Here is a 22,007-nt window from a genome sequence, read left to right as displayed (position 1 = left end):
CTGAATCCCCAACTAAAATTTTATTTCCTTGAGCTAAATAGAACATATACAGATCGATTTAAAAAAATAGTCATCCTGTTAGGCAAATTCAACCTGCTAACCTAGTTTTAGTCCAGAACCAAACCAGTGATAGTCAGTAATTACATAGTCACCAGGTGAGCTTTCTTGATGGTTCTTTGTGGAATAAATGAGAGAAATAAGGTGTCTAAGTACCAATGGAACAATTTTCTTCCTAACCCAAGCTAGCCACTGGTAGTCATCTTGTCCTAGTTGGCTCATTAGATTCCTGTGTGCTTGTCTTCTCTGAGAAAAAAAAATCTTATCATCAGTTCTTATTTCAAACATGTCAGGTGACTATTTTCCCACAATACCTTAAGCTCATCATTACTAGGGGAAAAAAAAATTGTTCCCAAAACTTTTAGTCATGAATGAGTACACAACAACATCTGGATATTAATTCCATGGTGCAAGGATTTCCTGCAAAGTACCTTTAATATGTTTGCATTGGCAGCAAGCATTAGGATGTGCTAATTTTGGCACCATAAGTTAATATGTGTAGCACGACACATTCGATAGTCACCCCAACCAGTATTTATCTCTATGAATAGAAAAACTGAACAAAAACATAGTTCTGATAAGGCTGCATTCATAAACCCAATACAGTTTAATTTTTTTCACAATCGAGGGCGCTATATAGGATTGCTTTGTTAATGATAAATAAAGACAGGAATTATTTAGAAAATAAAGTACTTCACCAATCTTTACTGTTATATATTAAGTGTCTTGCTATATAAAATATACCCTCAAGAAGTCAAAATATTTGAAATCAGTGTTTCAAATAAAAATCATAGCTATGTTACTGTTCAGCAACTCCATTCAAATAAACATGGTACTGCATCTCAAAAAAAAAAAAAAATGTAGCTGAGGCAAAAGCTTAGAAGTTTGCATTCTGGGCGTATAAAAGAAACACCTCACTCTGCATCCTTTAAGACTGCCACTCTGCTTCAGTAATTTGAACCTGCCACATCTTTAACAGGTAGAGCACTGTGCTAAGAATATAAAAAGTTATAAAAAGGCAATCATAAAAGATTAAATCTTGGTAGGCATGTCAGCTTCCTTTTAATAAAAACAAAAATAGTCATTGTCATCTAGTTAAATAAGTCTCTTGTATAGAGTGTTCCAGTTATTGAAAAAGGGCCCTTAAAAAACCCAACTGCCTAAATCTTAAACCCTACCCCCTCTTGCCCCATAATACATGTTTGAGGGAAGTCATTTAATGTGCAAATTGGCAAAAACAAATGTGGAGGAGGGGACTTCTTGAAATGACATGCCCGATCAAGTCTTGGTTTATTCTTTTACAATATCAACTTCCAAAAAGTAAAATAACCAAAGTAGTCCTAAAAATACACAAAACAGACCTTCATCTTTGCATTCCTTTCCCAATAAACACAAAAAGTATGTACAGCATGTTTAATAATATGCAATATGCAAAAGCTTTGTGTTGCTGTTAGCAACATCTATACCCACCCACCCTCCTTATTCACAAGTGTACCTCTACTAAACACAATTACATCACTAAGCCTGTTAGTTTGAAAGGGTCTTAATTTGTTAAAACTGGAAAATCTTTGTATAGGGGCTCCACTCATTAGACTCAAGGTTATAGACTTCCACCGTATTCAGAAATTCATTGCCATCAAATCCTCCCACTGCATAAATGGTGTTCCCTACAGTCGCAATCCCAGCGTTACTCCTTGGTGAAGTCATGTTTCTCATCATCTTCCATTCATTTCTAGTTGGGTCATACATCTCCACACAACTGATGGCATGAGAACCATCAAAGCCACCACCTACAAACAATTTTCCTAAAAGAGAAATGAACCAAGGTAAATTTAGAGTAAGAACTAAATCTGTTTTTTGCTAAAATCAGTGGTTCTTAGTAAAATACCTGCTCATTCTATCAGAAAGTACTCATTAAATGCCTCACTAATGTTTAAGTGCTCTCTCTCTAGGAGCTGTGGATACAAATAGAATAAAATTGATAAAAACTCATTCATACATGAAACTCAGGCAATTTAAAAGGAGAGGAGTAGCATCTAACTGAAGTGTAATTCCCACAATTCTTTGTGTGGGCTACTATGATTACCATCTCACAGATGAAATGAGGCAAAGAGAGGTGGCAATTCACCTAAAAATGTAGCTAACTAGCAGCAAGCCAAAGTACTTGTGAGCACTGGAAATTTTGTATCAGTCCAGTGCCTAAGAACTAAGATTCAAAAGAAGTTATAGTAAAGCAGATTTCAGTTAACTAAACATTTTGAGCTTTCAACTATATAAAGTTATTTTGGCACAGAAACTTCCTGGAAACAGATCAGAGTTACCACTGTTTTCAAATATATATGCAATAATAAAAATTCATTATTTTCTCATCTAACTGTCAATCTGTCTGCATCCATATATTATAGAAGAACTGACAAGCTTCAGGGTGGGCTGCAGGTTACAGGCCAGTAGGCTACTTGCTGGCATGTCTACACATCTATGCCTTTAGTAGTTGAGCCACAAGTTTAACTAAGATTCTGCTTTATTCCCAAGACAATGCTAACTAAGCTCATTATTATAATTACATAATTAAACATGTAAATCAATAAAATGAAAAGCTGCACCTATATAAAAATAAGTTGAATGCTTTGGAAAGACTTGTTAAATTAGTCTTAAGTTCTGCTTCCAATTAGGTATGGAGTAGATAATTAGATGATCTAGATTTGCTTTGCCAATCAAAGTCTTTGAATTCCTGCTCTAAAGGAACAGACTCCAGATGATACACTTTTGCATATAGTTTATGGAAGGAAAGGACTTAGAACTTCAGTGAACCCATCAATAGACTAGTGTTTTGATATATTTATATTATTATTATTTCAAGTAGTCTCTGATTAGAAAAGACTTCTTAAAGACAAACCGTCAATCCCTACTGCATCAGAAAAGATGGCTGCTTCTGAGTTCTAATTATACAACTATATAGTTATCACTGATGTTCTCTTGGAATTTTAGAACAAATCCTTGCCAGTCCATATTCCTCACCTTTCCAAATCCCAACACTCACCATCAAGAACAGCTACGCCAGCTCCTCGCCTAGCCACATTCATGGGTGCGATTAAAGTCCAGGTGTTGTTTTCAGGATTATAACGTTCTACTGTGTTCAGGCAATTCCAAGACTCTGCACCTCCAATTATGTACAAATAACCACCAAGCTCACAGACTGCAGCCTGGTGTCTACCTATAAAATCAAGTTTAACCAAAATTATTACTTTATCTCCCTAAACCAGAAGTTGTATATGATACATATTGTTTATTCAGAAGTCTTAAAAAAAAACAAAACCAAAAACTTTAAGGACCGAAAAAGAAAAAAAGGCAACTCACGAATGTTAAGAGGAGCACAGCTTGTCCACGACTTTGTTACAGGATCAAACACATCACAGTTTTTCAGTCCTTTTTGACCATATGGATCAGAGCCACCAACAATGTATAATTTCCCATTCAGAGCACATACTCCTATATGAATATAAAATAAGGTTATAGATTGACAATTTAATTGTATTTAAATGTGGATTATCCCAGAAGAAAAGTAATTTTACCTGCATTACAACGGTTAGTTCTCAATTCTGGAACAGGAGTCCAGTCATCGATGCTTGGATCATACATCTCTCCACAGCTCAGGTCATCCGAGTGGCCATTCGATCCACCTACCACATAGAGTTGGCCCTATATCAAGAGAGAGAGATTAGACTTTCTGCCATTCTGCAGTTACAAGAAACAGCTGAATATGTTTCTTCCTTCAACATAATACACTAACCATGAGTACAGCCATTTGAAATCGAGCCCTTGGTGTTCTCATAGGAGCAAGAAAGGACCAGTGATCTGTATGTGGATCATAGCATTCAACTGTTCGAAGACACTCCTCTCTGTTATAGCCACCTGGTAAAAAGAACCATCAAGATTTAAGTTTAAGATACTAAACTGGACCAGTTTCTGGTCCAAAATGATTTAAGTAATCTGCACAATGAGAAAAGAATTTTTATCCATGAACTTACTAAGGCCCCATTAGCTGACGTTTTAACTAAGGGCTTATAATGGCCAAACAACATGACCAGTATGAGTAAACTGCTTAGTCTTGGCTTGAAAATAAGGACAGAACAATTCAACTACATTAGAGTTTAAGAATTAGAAACAGACATTTACTTAAAGGTTAGGCAATACAGTAACACTTGTTTTTTTTTAATTTCTTGGTCTTTAAAGTGGAATGCCAAGAAAGAAGGCATATTAAACCCCCTCTTCCAAGGTTCACGTCACAAGCAAGCACAAATGTCCATTTGAGAGGCTTAGCCAGTTGAAAGTTTCTAAGAAAACCCTCATCCTTCTGTTCTTACCTGCTGCTATTAGCTTGCCATTCATCTCTGCTGTCCCCAGACCAGATCGTGCATACTGCATGGGAGACATGGGCTTTTCTATTAGCTCATCTGGCTGCATCTCAAAGCTTAAACTTTTAATTAGTTTGGGAGTACTCGTTGGTGAGCTCTGTGGGCTGTTTCGCCCGTGAAGGAAAATGACACAGAATATACCATCCAGCACAGCCAGGCACAAGTAAGTATTATCTGTAAGCACAAAAGTTTATGTTTAGGATGTAATTATTATTACTTTTGGTTGCTGTGTGACCCTGAATTGGGACTCCAGATTCCAGACTGAACGATCTGCTGTTTTCCAAGTTTAGTTGCTTCGGAGTTTTTCCTCCACAAATAGTCACTTTCAAAGTTATTAAATGGTTCTCCTCAATACTTTTTCTTTAAAAACAAATAACTCAAAGATAACCTGACAAGTGTAATACACTTACTTGAAGTCTTTTCCGAAGCAACGATTTTCCACTCATGCTTAGGGCTTTGTACTGTAGCATTTGGAGAAGAGAGACATCCAGTGGAACTGCTACTTAGCGGCTTATGGCCATTCTCACGTGGTGGCTTTTTCTGCAAAATCAAAAGGCAGCTACAGAAACCTAGCCAAAGACTATACCTGGTGTACCTCTGTTCCTTTGCTATTCCACAACACTGAAAACACATGAGTATCTTTCACCTATGTATGACCTATATAGCATACCTAAATTTAAGACAAATCAACACTTTCCAACTGTCACAAATTATTGGCATACTTCCATCTCCACTTGTAATGAAACAACTACACCTAGACAAGGAGCCTGGTCAGGAAAAGCTCAACTTAAGCCAAAAAAAAAAAAAAAAAAAAAAAAGCTGCATATCAAGTATCACAATACCTCAATGGAGGAGGAAAAAAAGGAACCCCCCCCCATTATCTACATAAGCTCACATACTCTTTATATTAAGTACAGAATCATCTCCCAAAAGAAGTTATTAATTTAAAAGGGTATGAATTATCTGAAATAATACATTTAGCCCATTGTCTCTAAGCAACTGTCAAACCTAATTAAATCCTATGTATGGAGATCTTTCATTCAATGCCAGCAAAAGTGACCAGACATTTATCCAATCCAGTTCCTCTGAGAAGTTATTTTTCAGGACAAAAGTGGCAGTTACAAAAAACACTGAATGGTATTTTTCTTCAGGACCACCTTACAGGTATTATAGCGTGCTTTTGACAAATCAAACTACATCAAAACACAAAAATAAAAAATAGTAACCAGAAGTGGAACAATACTAAAAGAACCAAACATTCACAAAAGCAGAATACACAGGAACACTAAGAGGAGGAGAAATGGGCAAAGCTATAAATTTTCAAATGACTGTAAGAGAATTATATTTTGTTCTTGTGTATGAGTTCCCTTTGATGGTTTTTTCCCAATTACTTTAGCCCTTGACACTTTAAAGGATACGATCATACAGAACTAGAGGAGTCAAAGACATCCTAAGAAGAACTACCAAATGAACAGGTACCACCTTCCAGTACCTGACCAAATCTGCTTATCCACTTATTTTGGTCCCCAGGGCCAGAGCCACATGGGTAGGTAAGATTTATAGCAGAAATTCCTATTTGGGGGGAAATAAAAAGCCACGTAAACACTCTTTAGAGGAAAAGATTTTGGCAGCTACTTGAAACTGTGAAAAGTTCGGTCTGGGGCATTTTTACAGAATATGCAGGCTATTTTGAGAAAAGGCAGAGAATGTTCCATGTTAGCATTAAATTTTACTTAGAAAAAAAAAATTCTACTTAGACATTATATACCTAGGTATATAGGCGCTTTATTCACATCATCTCTTTTAATCCAGTAAGGGTAGTACTGTCAATCTTGTTATAGGTAACAATACTCAGAGAAGACATGCATTGCCTAATGCAACACAACTAAAAGATTAGAAATTCTGAGTATAAAGCCTTTTTATGACAGACTTGTGTCCTCTGCTACTAGAAATTACAAGGTACATAAAACCCCATCCTAACCTGTGAGAAGAAGGGATCCACAGTATTATATATTGACGATGCTTATATTAAGAGCATTTATCACAGTAAGAAAACTATTCTAACATATGGACTATAATTGAGGAAAAAAACGTGAAAGAGAAAAGCATGGTAACAATGAAAACCACTAGGGTTCTTTTGTTTGTTTTGTTTTTTAAACAAGTCATACAGAAATGCTGGTTAATTCCTTTATATTCCTTCTGAAACATTTTCAAACACCATCCTTTCTTCTTTATCTTCAAACTTTCCTCCATCAACTTCTCTCACTCAGCCACCCACTGGTCCCACTTTCTTTGCCTCTAGCTCCCAGGGGGTAATCTCTGGTGACTGTTTCTTTTTCAGACACTATTACTTCTTAAGCCAAGGGATCCTCTTTGGAACCTATACCCACTAAAGGTTACCAAGTGGCCTCCCAAAACTAATGCGGAAGAGAAGGTATCTATAACCCTCTTCTACATGACCTCTCAAAGAATGATTTGACACAGTTAACTATCATTCTCCTATGCTCGCTAGCTTTTTAACATTTTGATTCTTATTTCCTTTCCTATTGGCTTCTTCTCAAACCCTTTTCCTATTTCTCAAGCCTAATGTGTCCCCTCATCCTGTTTTACTTCATGATCTTTACCCAAGGAACCATCTTCTTCTAATGAGTCACATGTCAGAATCCCACCTTCTCAAATTCTTCCCTTTCCTTAATTTTCTTATTCTAAATGATCACTAACTTTTGAAACTATAAATGTCTACAGTCTACTCTTCCTCCTTCAGGCCCTTGGATCAAGCACTCATCATTTTAGCCACTGGCTGTAATAGTCTGTAAACTGTTCTCACAAGCTTTAGTCTACCTCTGTACTTGGTCGTAAATAATTGAAGGGTTTAATGCAATCATTTAGTAAAGTAAGAAAAACAAAAGGAAACAAACCACAGATCACCTAGAGTCCCATGACCTAGAGACTGCCTACCTGATAGTTAACCATGTGTCTAAAATACGACCAATGCATAGACTTTTGCTATATAGAAATATAGTAATTTAATCAATCCCCCTATTGTTGGATTATTGCCGTTTCACGCTTATTGAAGTTACAAAAATCTCTCTTCGTATCACCCTCGTACCTGGCCTAAAAATCTTTGAAAGTTCCTCGCTACTATAGAATCAAGTGTAAGCCATCAGGTGGCATTTACTTACTTTTCCAATCTTGTGACCTGCCATTCTAAAGCCTATCATCCTTGCATAGTATTATTTGCTATCTGACACACTTCTGCTATGCAAACTATTCTAAATCCTAGGACTGCTCAAATGTTGCCCCTTGGGTAAAATCTCCCTAGTTTCTCTTCTGCTCCACTATTCCCTTGCCACTCTATGCCTTTTGTAATATCTCTTGTAAGACTATACCATTTCATTTTTTTTTTTTTAATTTTTATTTATTTATGATAGTCACAGAGAGAGAGAGAGAGAGAGAGAGGCAGAGAGAGAAGCAGGCTCCATGCACCGGGAGCCTGACGTGGGATTCGATCCCGGGTCTCCAGGATCGCGCCCTGGGCCAAAGGCAGGCGCTAAACCGCTGCGCCACCCAGGGATCCCTAGACTATACCATTTCAATCTATTGCTGTAAGGTCCCGCAACCAGAAACTGTCTCTCACATACATTTCTGTCTCCGTACCTAACATCATGGCCTAACTTATCAGCACTCCAACTTTGCTTATTGAAAGAGTAATTTTTTTAAAAAATAGTAACATCTTTAGAGTTACGAGGAAAAAATATCCTAAATGCTCAAAATGCACAACTACGAACAAAGTTCTCAACTAACTCAAACCCTGACACTTTTTGTGAAAATAAAGATATTTGGCCACTACTGACACAGAATACCTGAGTACCTAATGTTAATTCTATCATGTACTTGGTAACTATTAAATAAAACCACTCCTTAAAACTGGGTTAACTCAGCCTACTCCAGTTTATCCTTCATAAATACAATATTGAACTAAAGGTCAAAGAAAAGAATGCATACTATATGACCATTTATGTACATTTCAAACATACGCAAACCCATCTATTGTTTCAGAAGTTAGAATAATGGTTTCCTTCTAGGCTGTATAGGGAGGTGACTGGGAATGAGCAAGGGAAGGCTTCTAGAATGGTAGAAATCTCTTCTTGAACCAAGCAGTGTTTAAACTAGTGGGTTCACTATTTGACACTTATGATTTGTGTACTTTCCTGTTAATTATTTGTCCACAGACTAAAAAAAGTTTATACCTGAGATTTTTGAAAAAAATCTGGGTCTAACAACACTCATTTGTTGCAAACAACTATGTTTTGTAATCTAACTCAAAAAATCAATTTCTACATTGCTTCATCTTACTGGCCTTTTCTCTTACTACCTATAAATCCTATTCATTGAGGAAAAAAAAATCTAAATGTGTTGAATTCACTTCTTTTTATGTGGCAAAAAAACCAGTAGTAACTGTCAGAATGATAGGCTTGTTTTGTCCCGAAAATGTTTCTGTTCAGTTATACCAATGAAATTCTTCCACTTTCCTTTATTAAAGGAAAATTTCAGTACACTATAAAATGCTCTAATCACATTTTAACCTGAGGTTACCTCAGATGTGCAATGTGTACCTGCACAAACTGAATGTGGTCATCATCACTGCCAAACACCTCAGCCTGTCCATCTAGTAGGTTCCCATCAAGCAGCTTGTGATCAGCTGAGTAGTACAAGGTTTGAACCTGCAAAACAGCAACAGAACACCCATGTGGCTACCGTCTCCATGGCTACTCCACTAGTATGAAGATCACACAAACGCCTCAAGGTAACCTCCAGTGTGCTTCTTGAACTTCTTGACATCTTGCTCTGGCAGGATCCCGAAGTAAAGAAAATACAGGTCATGGTTGTAAAAATTTAAAAAACAAAAATCAAATACAGAATCTTCTAATACTGGCTGAAGAGTCCTTGGCTTGATTGGCTTGAAAGAAATCTTCATTTTCTCATAGCTTCTATTATATAGCATTAAGAAAAAAGCACTAGTACAATATATATAGGCTCTTAAAAGAATATACATATTTACAATTAAATATGGAATATGGTTTACACCTTTGGTCTGATTTGCATTAACATATTTCTGTCCTGTAGGCAACGTCAAGAAAAACAGATAAAAAGCAAATGCAAAACGCAAACAAGCTGTAGATACTTCCCTTAGCAGATGCAAACACATGGTTAATGCACCTGATTTTCAAGTGGGAAATGATACAAAACTTAAAGATCACCTGTTAGCCTTCTTAGAACATAATAACAGTATGTTTAAAGGTCTAACAGATTTGATAAGCCTTTAGTGAATCTGAAAGGCTTAAGTGAAATGACAGATGCAAGGTCACTCCACTGCTCCATCTGCATATGTTTAATTCCCACCATTTCGCCATCAAATTTTTCTTGTGTATTTTTAAAAAGTAGCCCAAGTTAAGTGAGTCACTATATGTATGAACAACACCATTGAAAAACACAAAGCTTTAAAGACAGAATCCTGTAAAGGAGTAAACACCATTAAATCATCATCGTTCTCTGCCCACAGCGGATTTTTCTTAGGAGAACTGGGGCAGGACTGCTGCTTCTTTACGTGTCAATACACTTGAGGTTTCTTCTTGTTTCTTCAGTCTTGGGTATCCTAGTTTTGTTAATAAACCTATGGGGAGATAAATCAATGGGGAGGAACAACCATTAGAAGCTTTTACCTACTTTTAAATTTAAAGCAAAAACCTGTGAAGAAAAATTAAGAATCTACAGAAAATTTCAGTACCACCTCCCATTTCTAAAGCAAATTACATGCTACTTAAAGGAAGTTAACAGCACATAATAAGCAAAGAAATAAAAAAAGAAAAGCAGAAGACCAAACTGAACAGTTCATTCAGCTCACCTGGACACCCCCCCTGTTTCTCAGCTTAGGGGTACCTATAGCAAAATTTAAATTCTTTAGGGTCATGGTTATAAAATAAAAGTGAAAGGGAATCCTTCATGTTATAGCAAAATAATTTTTAAGAATTGTTGAATCCCATTTACTTTAAAACTAACCTCTTCCATCAGCTCTTCCAGACTGTCTCCATTCTCCCAGATGCTACGCTGCACCCAGTTGATTACCTTTGTATACAATTTGCCATTGCTGGGTAAGCAAACATTATCTTCAAGCATTACCTCCAACTAGAGTTAGGAAAAAACAGCAACACATAGATCAGTGTTGAGTCTCTAATTCTCAGCTTAGTACTCAATTTCATAATAAAACGGTCACAGATGCCCAACTGCATTCCATACATTTAGTCTAATTTACAAGAAAATCAGTAGCCGAACAGGTGGGCAGAAAACTGTTACACTGCTAAAAGTAATAGTATTATTCCTATGTACTGTTTTCTTTTTGCAACTGTTACTTACATGCTAGAAACATGGACAAAGATTCTGTGCCTGGAACTAAGTACCTCTTTATAGATTTTTACTCCTTACCTTTAGCCGTGGAAGTTTAAGAAACTCTTCCTCTTCTGAAATTTGTAACAAATGCTCCTGAATATAAGCATCAACCTTATTCAACAAACGGGAGTCTCCCATACAACTTGCAAAATTTCGGTAAGAGATGCAGCTGGTAACATCCATTCTAGATAGTAAATAATCACCACAAACCTTGGAAAAGAAACACACAATACCAATACTTACATAGGTTTTATTTAACAAATATTTAACATTCAATGTATAAGCATTATGTGTAGATATAAAGATGAATCATAAACCACTGCCTTAATTGAACAACTTTATCATTGGGAAGAACATATGCATACGAACAATAAACATTAAAGAATGCTATACAAATGTCTCAGCTATTTAAGGAAAGATGCAACACATTGAAATGCTGTGATAATGCGTATGAAATATTCAAATAAGTATTTCCAAATAGAGTAATTAGATAAGACCTATCATGAAGGCAATATCTGAGCTGGGATCTACAAGAAAGATGATGTTGAATGCAGAATAGAGAAGTAGGGAAGAGAGATACTGTGAACAATTTAGTTTGGCTGAAGCAAAAGATAAATAGGAAACAATTTTGGAAAGACAACAACAATATTAGGGAATACCGGTGATGCTAACTTGAGGAATATGTGCTATAAATCATACAAGGATTTTTTTATTTAAGAGAGACAGATAGTGACAGAGATAGCAAGAGAGAGCACAAGTGAGGGAGAGAGAGAAGCAGGCTTCCCACTGAGCAGGAGTCTGATGTGGGGCTCAATCCCAGGACCCTGGGATCACGACCTGAGGTGAAGGCAAGTGCTTCACCAACTGAGCCACCCAGGGGCTACTCTAGTATAGGATTTTTAAGCAGAGAAATGACATTACAGGAGAGATCAGGAAACTTCCCCTTAAAGGGCTAAACAGTATTTTAAAGCTTTTGGGACATACTGTCTTTGTTGCAACTGCTCAACTCTTGTCACTAGGTGGAAAGCAGCCAGGGACCATCTGTAAATGAAATCTGTGTTCCAATAAAACTTTATAACAGGCAGCTGGCTTGATGCTTGCAGTATACTGACCTCCAAATTAGAGAATTAAATGCTTTTTATCTTATGAATTATGAAGCAGTTCTCAATGACGTTAAATTCTAGAAAGAGTCCTTTTAAAGAGACACTCCAAAGGGTCGACGAAAAAATGATCTGGGAATATAAGTTAATTAACTCTTGAGACAAAAGAGTATTTTACACCCTGCTATCAATGACTGCTATAGCTACCTGGCCAAGAAGACTACTAGAAGACCAAAGGTTTAGCTTAAATTATCCGAGAGAAGAGAAGTATGACCTTGCTATATTATTGTAGCTAAATGGTTCACAAATGGTTAAAATAACATTCACGGGTGGGGGTGACTGGGTGACGGGCACTGAGGGGGGCACTTGATGGGATGAGCACTGGGTGTTATTCTATATGTTGGCAAATTGAACACCAATAAAAAATAAATTTATAAAAAAATAAAATAACATTGACTCCTCTATAGGAAAAAGGGGCCATTTTCAAGCTCTTGAAACTGACAAATTGCTTATTTTTTTAAAAGAAGATTTATTTATTCATGACAGACAGAGAGAGAGGCAGGCTCCACGCAGGGAGCCCGATGTGGGACTCGATTCCGAGACTCCAGGATTATACCCTGAGCTGAAGGCAGACACTCAACTGCTGAAACACCCAGGCATCCCTGACAAATTGCTTATGATAAATTATGCATCCTAACCATGAAAAAGCAGACTTGTTACTAACAGTCCCTCTTATATGTTACTTCTGGTACTCTACCTGCTTTACTCGGTCCATCTTCAGCTTTTTTGCTGCAGAATAAACATCTTTTACCAATTCTTTATCAGCTTTCAACCTATTAAAAAAAAAAGTTATCACTTAGGATACTAAAGCCTTAAAACAGATAGTTAATTGAAATAAATTTAGAGAGACTTGGAATTTCCTGATGGCATCTCCTAATTATACAATTATAAAGCACTTACTGAGCAGTGTAGGCATAATTCAGTAAAACTTCAACAGCTTCTGGATTGAGATCATCAAATTTAACATGAGAAATTCCGTGAGGATCACTATCACTATTAAAGATTTCAAATAAATAGGGGCTGCAGCAAGCCAGGACTGCCCTGTGTGCTAACATCTCATGGCCACAGACCTGAAATTATAAGGAATTAAAATTAGAAGTATTGTGGACTATGTATTTCTCTAGCTAATTACCACATTAGATTCTTTATCTAATGTTTATAGGTAAATCACTGTTTTTTAAAGTTATTTCATGAAATGCCTACCATGAAAAATAAAATAAGCAAATCTAAGAACTTACTGCTTTTGGTAATAAAATATCATTTTTGTAGATTTCCAATTAAGTTTTAAATACCTGAAGTCGAACATCACAGAACTGGCCACTTTTCCTCAGAGCATTTAATTTGGCAACAGAAGACTCAATAAAATTTTCATCTTCAAACATTAAATATCCATTGGGAATCATTTTTGCTTATAAATTTGGCTATAGAGCAGAAGGAAAGCTGTGTTACTTGTGAATGATGATTTTTATAATTATATCTTGAAGAATAATATGGTTTATTTTCAAATTCCATCCTATCATCACAAAAATGTTATTACACAAAAACACTGCATAAACACTGGCACTGAATGTCCAAGTGTTTGTGCCCCCTAAACTTTGGTCCTAAGTCTTTTAAAGGATTCATACAGCGGTGAGTATCTCAACACCTTTGTCTAGGTTTCCATACACATTCACTGCAGAGAGAAAAGAAAGGTCAACCCAGCCCTGCCCAAACCCATAGAACAAGCAACCTAAGAAGCCTGGAAGGACGTAAAGTGGTAATCACATTTGGGCTGCTTTACTCCCAAATAACAAAAATGATATATAAGACAAACTTAACTTCTGTTCCCTTTGCAAGGTTCAGATATTAGAAATCACTTATCTCCAAAGAATAGATATTAGAAACAATGTTCTTTTTAAAAATGCCCATTTCACCTTTACTTGTGAACTGACAAATGGCTATACAAGATCTATCGTTAAAAAGCAGTAATAGATTTCAGTTTGAGCTGACTTAATTCAAAACGATCTGCAGAAAGAAAAAAATAGAAAAATGTTTTTTTCTACAAATGATTATTGACTTCCCCTTCAAGAAAGTTAAGAAAGGCTGTTAGTGTACTGGGCACAGTCTTCAAAAAAACAATGTGTCTTAATGTTGCACTGGGCACTAAATATTCACTTACCTACTGAACTGGCAAGAAACGGATTTCTAGGACTTCTTAGATATTCCAAGGACAAAGGAGTGTTAAAACTCAGCACTTCCTCAAGGTATGAAGACAGGTGGTTGAAGTGAAGGCAGAGGTGTCTTAAGCTCTAATGGTGATTCCAAAACTATCAGGCTTGAAATGATGTAATCAAGTCCTTAAAAGCTATAGACACGAATTTCTTCTGTGATAATCATGCATCATAATCTGTAATAATGACAATGGTCAAAGACTGTCATTGATCTAAGAGGATCATACAAAGTCCTTAAAGAAATGTTGATGTAAATGACACAAATACAATTATACATAAACATTTTTCATTTAATCTGCAACTATTCAGGTGATCCAAAAACAAAACAGAACAAAAAAAAAAAACTTCCCTGGAAGACAGGAGCTAAAAATGTGTGTCATTTAAGTGAGATATACAAGCACAAGATTAGAGAACAAATATAAATATTGGTTAACTCTAATATTCTTTATTATTAGATTACAACACACAAACAGGATCTCTCCATTTTCACCAGCCAGCAACCTTTGGGCATCATTCTTAGACATGTATACACTGTTAAAGTCAAACCAGATACACTGTTCTGCAAAATGTGGTCTGTTCTTCCCAGCCTCTGTACCTTTGGTTCAAGTTGTTCTTCTTTTTGGAATACCCTAAACACAACCTCTGCCAGATGAACTCTTCCCTCCATAGAACCCCTGCCAAATTCCTCCAGGTGTGAGAAGTTTCTCCGTATTTTCCACATACTGAACCCTCTCTGCAAGGCATGTGTAATCTTCCAGCTGGCCTGTTCTGGATTGGGCCTCTGTGGAACTACTTATCTTCCTTGATTCAAGGCCTTGGAAGGCAGAGCCTGTCATGTTCATCTTTGTATCCACCCCATCTCCCTACTACCAAAAAACTAGCCTAGAAACTTAAATATAAAGATGAGTACTTTGTTGAAGTGAACCAAATAAACAAAAGGGAAAGTACTGATACGTGTTCTTTATAGGGTCCTTTTTCTCATCTGTAGTAATAAACTACTAATAGAATCAATTCTGGTTCAAACCACATCTTCAAAGTAATCATATTCAGTCTCCCTACCTCCATTTCTCCCTACCTCCATTTCCCCCCATTTTCATGTGTCATCAACTACAAGTGTCAAATTCAGGAAACTAGAACTAAATAATTTGAAAGATGTGCATAGTTTTTAAAATGGACATCTTAAAATTTCCTGGATTTTCCTTATACATCAATCAAACCCAGAATTCTAACAGTTAGGTTCAGGTGAATGAAGAATCACTTAATCAAGAACCCACTGAAGGCTGGTCCAACTCTAATTGAACAAACTGTTAAATTCAACATGCACAATCTGTAATGTAGCTGGATACCACATACCCTAACTGGTTTCTCCATAACTTAAGTTCTATTTCAAGGATACCCTGCCTGAGTAATTCTGACTCAGGTTGGAACTGCAGTCAATGCTTACCCCTGCAACGAAACTGTATCATATCATTATGTAATAATGATTTCTTCTGCTCTACAGCTACATCTAGATTAGTTCTGCTTTTAAGAAATCAGTTCTAACAAATGATTTCCAAGTACCACACAACTCTATGTACACAGTACATTCCATCCTAAGGAAGCCTTCAGACATTTTTAGCCAAGACCCAACTCAAATTAAGAAAATCTTTGTATATATGGTATATACTTGGGTCGCCAATCCACAGACATAGTTGGTAACTCCTCACTTCAGTTTCATAAGCTGTTCTTAAAAGAAGGGTTGGGGGGGGGTCCCTCCACACCAATTATATTGCTATAATTAAAACATGCTTTTTGAAAAATCATAAATTTATGATATGGAGATTTATGAACATGTTAAACACTGACCAGTTTTATTTATTCAGTGTTGATCTGTAAACTAGTCTTCATCTAACCAAAAATAAAAATGACATCTATTTATATTTGATAAATTGAACTTTTTTTTTTAACATTTTATTATTTATTCATGAGAATACACAGAGAGGAGACAGAGAGTGGCAGAGGCACAGGCAGAGAAGCAGGCTCCATGCAGGGGGCCCGACGTGGGACTAGATCCAGGGTCTCCAGGGTCACACCCGGGATGAAGGCAGGCACTAAACCACTGAGCCACCCAGGCTGCCCATAAATTGGAACTTCTAACTTAAATTGTTTTTGGCCACTTCAGTCCACTGGAAGAAAACACTGGAGAATTTCTGGAGCAACTCTAGGCATACAAATGTGTACAATATTAGTTTTGCAATATAATGAGTTCTTCTACATTTAGAACTTGAGGACTTTCTAGTACATCAAGGTCTTAGTATGAATTTCATCTCTTCAATGTTCTTTAATGATCAGTTCAACTCTACTTGATTTTAAGAATAAGCCCGGATCCACCTGACATTTAAATTAATGCAGCAAATTTAGTTTATTCCTTTACTGTCTTTATATGCTATAGGTCCCTACTCTCACCTCCCCCTCACCCCCAAATTGGAGGAGGTCATATTAACTCCTCCCTGCAAAATCATGTCTTTAAAAGTTCACAGTCACTTTCACTCAAGTAAGCAATGGGCAAATTGACTTTCAACCAATTCTAAAAATTCATGAGTCTTAGTTTGCTCTATGAAACTCAAACTCAATAACTGGTAGAATAAAAATATGGGCAGAATTTTTTTCTTTGAAAAGGCAAACCAAGCCAAAAGCCCCAACACCCTAGAGTTCCATAAAAGTATAAAACTTAAAAAGTTTTCTTTGGAATTTAAAGAATATGAAAACACTACTCCAAAGGGATATATGCACTCCTATGTTTATAGCACCATTACTTACAAGAGTCAAACTATGGAAGCAGCCCTAGTATCTATCTATAGATAAAAGGATAAAGATGTGGCATTATATAACATATATATACACACAATGAGATATTACTCGGCCATAAAAAAAGAATGCAATCTTGCCATTTGCAACAACATGGTAAAATGCTAAGCAAAATATAGTAGAGAAAGACAAATATCACATGATTTCACTCATGTGGAATTTAAGAAACAAATGGGAAAAAAAAGGAGACAAATAAAACTTAACTATAGAGAACAAAGAGATGGTTACTAGAGAAGAGGTAGGTAGGGAATGAGGGAACTAGGTAAAGGGGATTAAGAGTACACTTGTCTTAATAAGCACTGAGTCATATATGGAACTGTCAAATCATGATATTGTACACCTGAAACTAATATAACACAGTATGTTAACTACACTGGAATTAAAGCCTTACAAAATTTTCTTTGGTATTTAAAATACACACTCAGCTAATCCACCTTAAAAATTAAAACTGGGGTCAAATACAATATAGTCTCCTAAATACACTTAAGTTCTTTAGTATGGCCAGTGCAAGAAAATGGAGACACAAGCCTCATAAATGAGTAATTAAACTGCTTTAGTAACACTCAGAAGTTCACGTTATGTTACCACAGGCCCCAAAAAGATTAGCTTAACCGAAACACAATTCAACAGGTCTTAATCCAAGAGTTGTAAAAAAAGGTAGGCACAATATGGCCTCCCCTCCAAATTCTTCTTGGGCCTTCAGTGAGTGCAAGATAAAACGTTATCTTCAAACTTTCAAAGCATCCTTAAAACTTCAAGGCAAATTACAAATATTAAGTTTCAAGGCACTCTTTTGAGGGCAGCCAACTCACAAAATAGCAATGAACTTTATACAAAGTAAATTAATCTTTGTAAAACTAGAAGTTAAACATTCTCAAATAAATAAATACAAATTAAAAAAATAAACAATCCCCATGTCCCCTCTCAAACTACCACGACTATCCATCTATATCAAAAAATTCACCGAACTCACTAACTTGCTTGCTCCATCCTCATTGTTCTGAAATTCTTACATTCAAATTTATGGCACCAAACATATGGCAGGCATAATTTGGAATGGGATGCTCATAATACCAATAGAGTTAACTCCATTCCCCAGCCCTGAATACTTCACAGACCAACCAGAAAGACAGACAAATCAAGCAGTGAAAATAGTTCAAACAAAAGAGGAAAGTGGTATGACAGCATACATATTCCAGAAACTGAAGCTGTTTCTGTTTCAATGGATTATGGTCTGCAGGATGCATATGGTAAATAGTGGGAGAAGAAATAAGGATCAATGCTAAGGTTTAAACAATGCCGGAGCAGAGAGAGATTATAGCAAGAACACTTTTAGAACTGGGGGGATGAGGGGGTGTCTAGAGGAACAGACAAAATATGAGAAGTATGGACGTTAAGATATTATATCCCCTTGCTTACTAGCTTGGTTTATGTGGCACCATCAAAATCAGTATCAAAATTAGAATTCCAAAAAGATTTAACCTTTATTTTTAGTTTGCTGCATGCTCAATGTTAGGAAAAAAGGGAAAAAAAGGAATTTGCTTTGGGGCATGATAATGCTCAGGTATCTGCTGGGTATCCAGGTTGATACCAAAAGTGTAAGAATACTGACCAGCTAGGTGGGAAAATACTGATAAGTTTAGAAATCATTTACAAGGTAGTAATTCAAGTTTACAAGTGCAGATAAGCATATATTTTATGTGTTAACAAAAACCCAGAGATCACTCCCTTGTTCTTAATTCCTCCATTTACACTCTCTAGCATAATAAGGTGAAAGGATCTCCAACCTTTTAGAACTCCTTCATGGAGATTTGATTATAAAATCATATTTTTTTCAAGATTTTATTTATTTATTCATAAGAGACATAGAGAGAGAGGCAGAGGGAGAAGCAGGCTCCATGCAGGGAGCCTGGCATGGGACTTGATCTTGGGGCTACCAGGATCACACCCTCAGCTGAAGGTGGCATTAAACCGCTGAGCCACCCGGACTGCCCTATAAAATCATATTGTTGAAAAGTCAATGAATGATTTTCAGCAGTACTTCATCTTAGTATCAGTGGTTAAGACATTTCCCTAGTAAGAAAACATCTTACATCAAAAAACCACATTTGCAAAACTATTCAATTGCCATCTAAAATATGCCTTAAGCAAGAAAAAAATCCCACTCCCAAGTTAAGTAGCCCCAAAGACAGCAATTTAAAACTAAAATGAAAACCTGAGATCCTCTCGGGCTTTTTTTGGCGGTGTTGGGGGGAGGGGGGGTGTTAGAAAAACAAAAATGCAAATTAAGATAAATCAAGAAATTAATATCTATGAACTATAGGGATTTCATGTATTAGAAAAATTCAGAGGAAAAATCATTCTGGGTCTGTTGTTCTAGTACAGTTTTACCACCAGCTACCAAATTACAGACAGTTGGTAAATGCTGCCAGCTAGCATTTAATGATACAATTGTTAATCCAATTCTTAGTGTTTGCCGCCTCTCCAGATACACAACTGCCCCCCCACCCCACCCCCCAGCATCTTTAAGACACTAAGTTTCAGCACGATTATGGCTAAAACTATTCATCAGTATGTTGTTATCCTTAAATCAACCTCCAGCGCGGGCATTATTAAAAGAAAATGCGGATTCTGGTAGTCTGGTCCACGCTGGACTTGTTGAACTGTTAAGAGGACTAGGCTTCCAGAGTGGGTACTTATTATTAGACAGAAGAGCATGACAAAGTCCTGAAAGAACAGCCTGATACCAGGGTATTCTAATCCTCCATCGCGGGCAACAGCCATCAGCAAACAAAAACGCGCCCTTTAGGCATCGGATTTCTACTTGCTATAGGTCTTGAAACGTCAGCGGCTTCAGACAATAGATCTGGCTGGTAGGTACGGAGGAAAAAGCAAATCTGTTTCTGAAATACTTGTGGTCCGAGCGTTCTTACATTCAGCTCTCCATCTCCTACATGCTCCCTGATACTTTCCTACCTTCGAGAATGTGTTATAAGGAACCATCGGTTTGCAAGATGCGTGTGAGAATGGAAAACGAGCAAACCTCTCCGCCGAGTTCTTTTGTAAAAACAAAAAAAACAAAACAAAACAAAAACAAAGTAGCGACGGCCTCCGAGCGGGCCTTCCCCCGCGCGCGGCCGGGAGGGCGCCCACTCCCCAGGCTGGAAGGCTCCGCGCCCGGCGCCCGCACACCCCCGGCGGGGATTGGCCGGCCACGCAGTCATTCAGCGCCGACACGTCAGGGCAGCCGCTCCCTCCCTCCTCCCGCCCCCTTCTCCCCGCGCTTGGCAAGAAAAGCGGGCAACGTGGAGCGGGAACAAAGGACCCCGCGGCCCACGGCGATCCGGGACGCGGTGCCACCCCACCCCAGGCCCGAGGCGCCCATGCGGCCCGCGGCCGGCTCCCCGCCCCCACGGTCCCAGGGAGGGGAGTCCAGACTCTCGGGTGGATCCTGACAGCGGGAAAAGAGATTCCCGCGTCCCCCTCCTGGCAGGCATCCCTGCCCCGCGGCGCCGCGACCCAGCCCCCCCCAGGACCCCCCGGGCAGAAACTCCCGCCCCCCTTCCTCCGCCCCAGCTCTCTGCGGGGCGGCCCGCACCGGCCTCGGCCGCCGACGCGACGCGGCAACCATGGCAGCGCCGGGAGCGCGGGCCCCGCGCGGCAGCAGCTCCTCGCCCCCAGAAGGCGGCGGCGGCGGCGGGGAGCGTCCTCCCCCGGGACCAGGACGCCGCTCCGCGCCTCGCACCGGCTCCCCGGCCGGCAGCACCATCCCTCGGCGCGGACTCCGGTCGCGCCCTCCTCCCCCTCCACCGTCCAGGGCCTGCGCACATTACCTGGTTCATCTCTGAAGAGATGGAAAAACTCATGTCTGGAGCTTCGATGGGGAGCAGGAGGAAGCGGGCGGGAATCGGCCCCTCGGAAAGCGCCTGGAGGCCGCGGAGGGGGGAGCGGGCGCGCGGGAAGACGAGCGGTCAGTCCGCGGAGGCTGCGAGGAGGGGGCCGCGCCGCCGAGGGCTCGCGGGGACTCGCTCGCTCGCTCGCTGGCACTGCCGCGCCGAGGCAGCAGGCGGAGAGACTGTGCCGAGCAGCTCTGGGCGACCGACCTCCACGCGCGTCCCGGAGACACTGCCGCCGCCGCCGCCGCCCGCTCCCGCCGCACCCCCTCGCACGTCACCACGTGCGCCGCCGCCGTCGCCGCCGCCGCCGCCGCCGCCGAAGCCTCCCGGCAGCTTCCGGCCCGAACCCGTCGGCCAATCACACGCGAGCACGAGAGAGCGCCCGCTCGCGGCCCCGCCCCCCGCTGCCGGCCCCGCCCCCCGCTGCCGGCCCCGCCCCCCTCCTTCGCCCTCCTGGCTTCCTTCCTGCGCGGCTCAACTAGGTCAGGGCAAGGTGATCCCGGGGAGAGAGGCGCGGTGCTGGGGCGCGACTCGCCCGACTTGTCGCGCTGTCGTCTCCTTCCCGCGCCTCGCACCCTCTCCTCGCCCTCTCGGACTGTGCCGGAACTGGGTTCCTCCGGCCGCCTTCACCTGTTCTGCCTCCCCCTAGAGGCACAATAGCCGGAGATGAGACGTGGGAGATTAGGTTTCCCGACGTCAAATGTACATCCAGGCCACTGCCCCGGCCGGAGCGGGCCGCGGGCCCTTAACCCTTGTTGGGGGGCCGGGGGGAGGGGCAGGCCGGGGGAAGGCGTGAAAGGATTCGGTATCCGGAAAAAAAGGAAAAAAGACCCACCACTGGAGAGGTCGGAGAAGGCCTTCGATGGTATTAGTGTTGCTCTAAAAACGCTGTTTACTTCTGCTTTTGGTCCCCCGGATTTCTGTGTGCCCGAGCGTGGCGCTCCTTTGCCGGCCTTGCCCTCTTTTGAAAAAAAA

The 22,007-nt window shown here is 39.5% G+C and overlaps 1 protein-coding gene across 3 annotated transcripts; it reads right to left on the bottom strand.

Moving 5' to 3' along the window:
• Positions 1 to 453: 453 nt before the first annotated feature.
• On the bottom strand, positions 454 to 22,002 carry LOC121490959 (influenza virus NS1A binding protein). Of its 3 annotated transcripts, none has more exons than XM_041755248.1 (15): positions 21,868 to 22,002; positions 14,238 to 14,465; positions 13,372 to 13,500; positions 12,980 to 13,149; positions 12,777 to 12,852; positions 10,956 to 11,129; positions 10,533 to 10,658; positions 9,089 to 9,196; positions 4,883 to 5,012; positions 4,422 to 4,646; positions 3,848 to 3,969; positions 3,630 to 3,756; positions 3,415 to 3,546; positions 3,098 to 3,271; positions 454 to 1,862 (listed from the first exon to the last, which is right to left on the bottom strand). In XM_041755248.1, the coding sequence occupies exons 3-15, from the start codon at positions 13,480 to 13,482 to the stop codon at positions 1,609 to 1,611; spliced, it is 1,929 nt and encodes a 642-aa protein (XP_041611182.1). In that variant the 5' UTR covers positions 13,483 to 13,500; positions 14,238 to 14,465; positions 21,868 to 22,002; the 3' UTR covers positions 454 to 1,608. The 3 variants fall into 3 exon arrangements, with proteins under 3 accessions (XP_041611182.1, XP_041611191.1, XP_041611172.1); XM_041755257.1 differs by lacking the exon at positions 21,868 to 22,002 and adding an exon at positions 20,970 to 21,290 and having other exon boundaries at positions 10,653 to 10,658; XM_041755238.1 differs by lacking the exon at positions 21,868 to 22,002 and adding an exon at positions 20,970 to 21,289.
• Between the last annotated feature and the right edge of the window lie 5 nt (positions 22,003 to 22,007).

This window comes from Vulpes lagopus, chromosome 1 (assembly GCF_018345385.1).
Source record: "Vulpes lagopus strain Blue_001 chromosome 1, ASM1834538v1, whole genome shotgun sequence".
NCBI lineage: Eukaryota > Metazoa > Chordata > Mammalia > Carnivora > Canidae > Vulpes > Vulpes lagopus.
Note: the sequence above shows the minus strand (reverse complement) of the source record. Positions and strands in the feature narration are given on the sequence as shown.

What these genes read in the sequence shown, in the direction of transcription:
- LOC121490959 (XM_041755248.1), bottom strand. Translation starts at nt 13,482, where the DNA reads ATGATTCCCAATGGATATTTAATGTTTGAAGATGAAAATTTTATTGAG. An exon ending in AATTATGCCTACACTGCTCA is followed by an intron (nt 12,853 to 12,979) that starts GTAAGTGCTTTA and finishes TTTTTTTAATAG; the next exon opens with GTTGAAAGCTGATAAAGAAT. An exon ending in AACTAACCGTTGTAATGCAG is followed by an intron (nt 3,547 to 3,629) that starts GTAAAATTACTT and finishes ATATTCATATAG; the next exon opens with GAGTATGTGCTCTGAATGGG.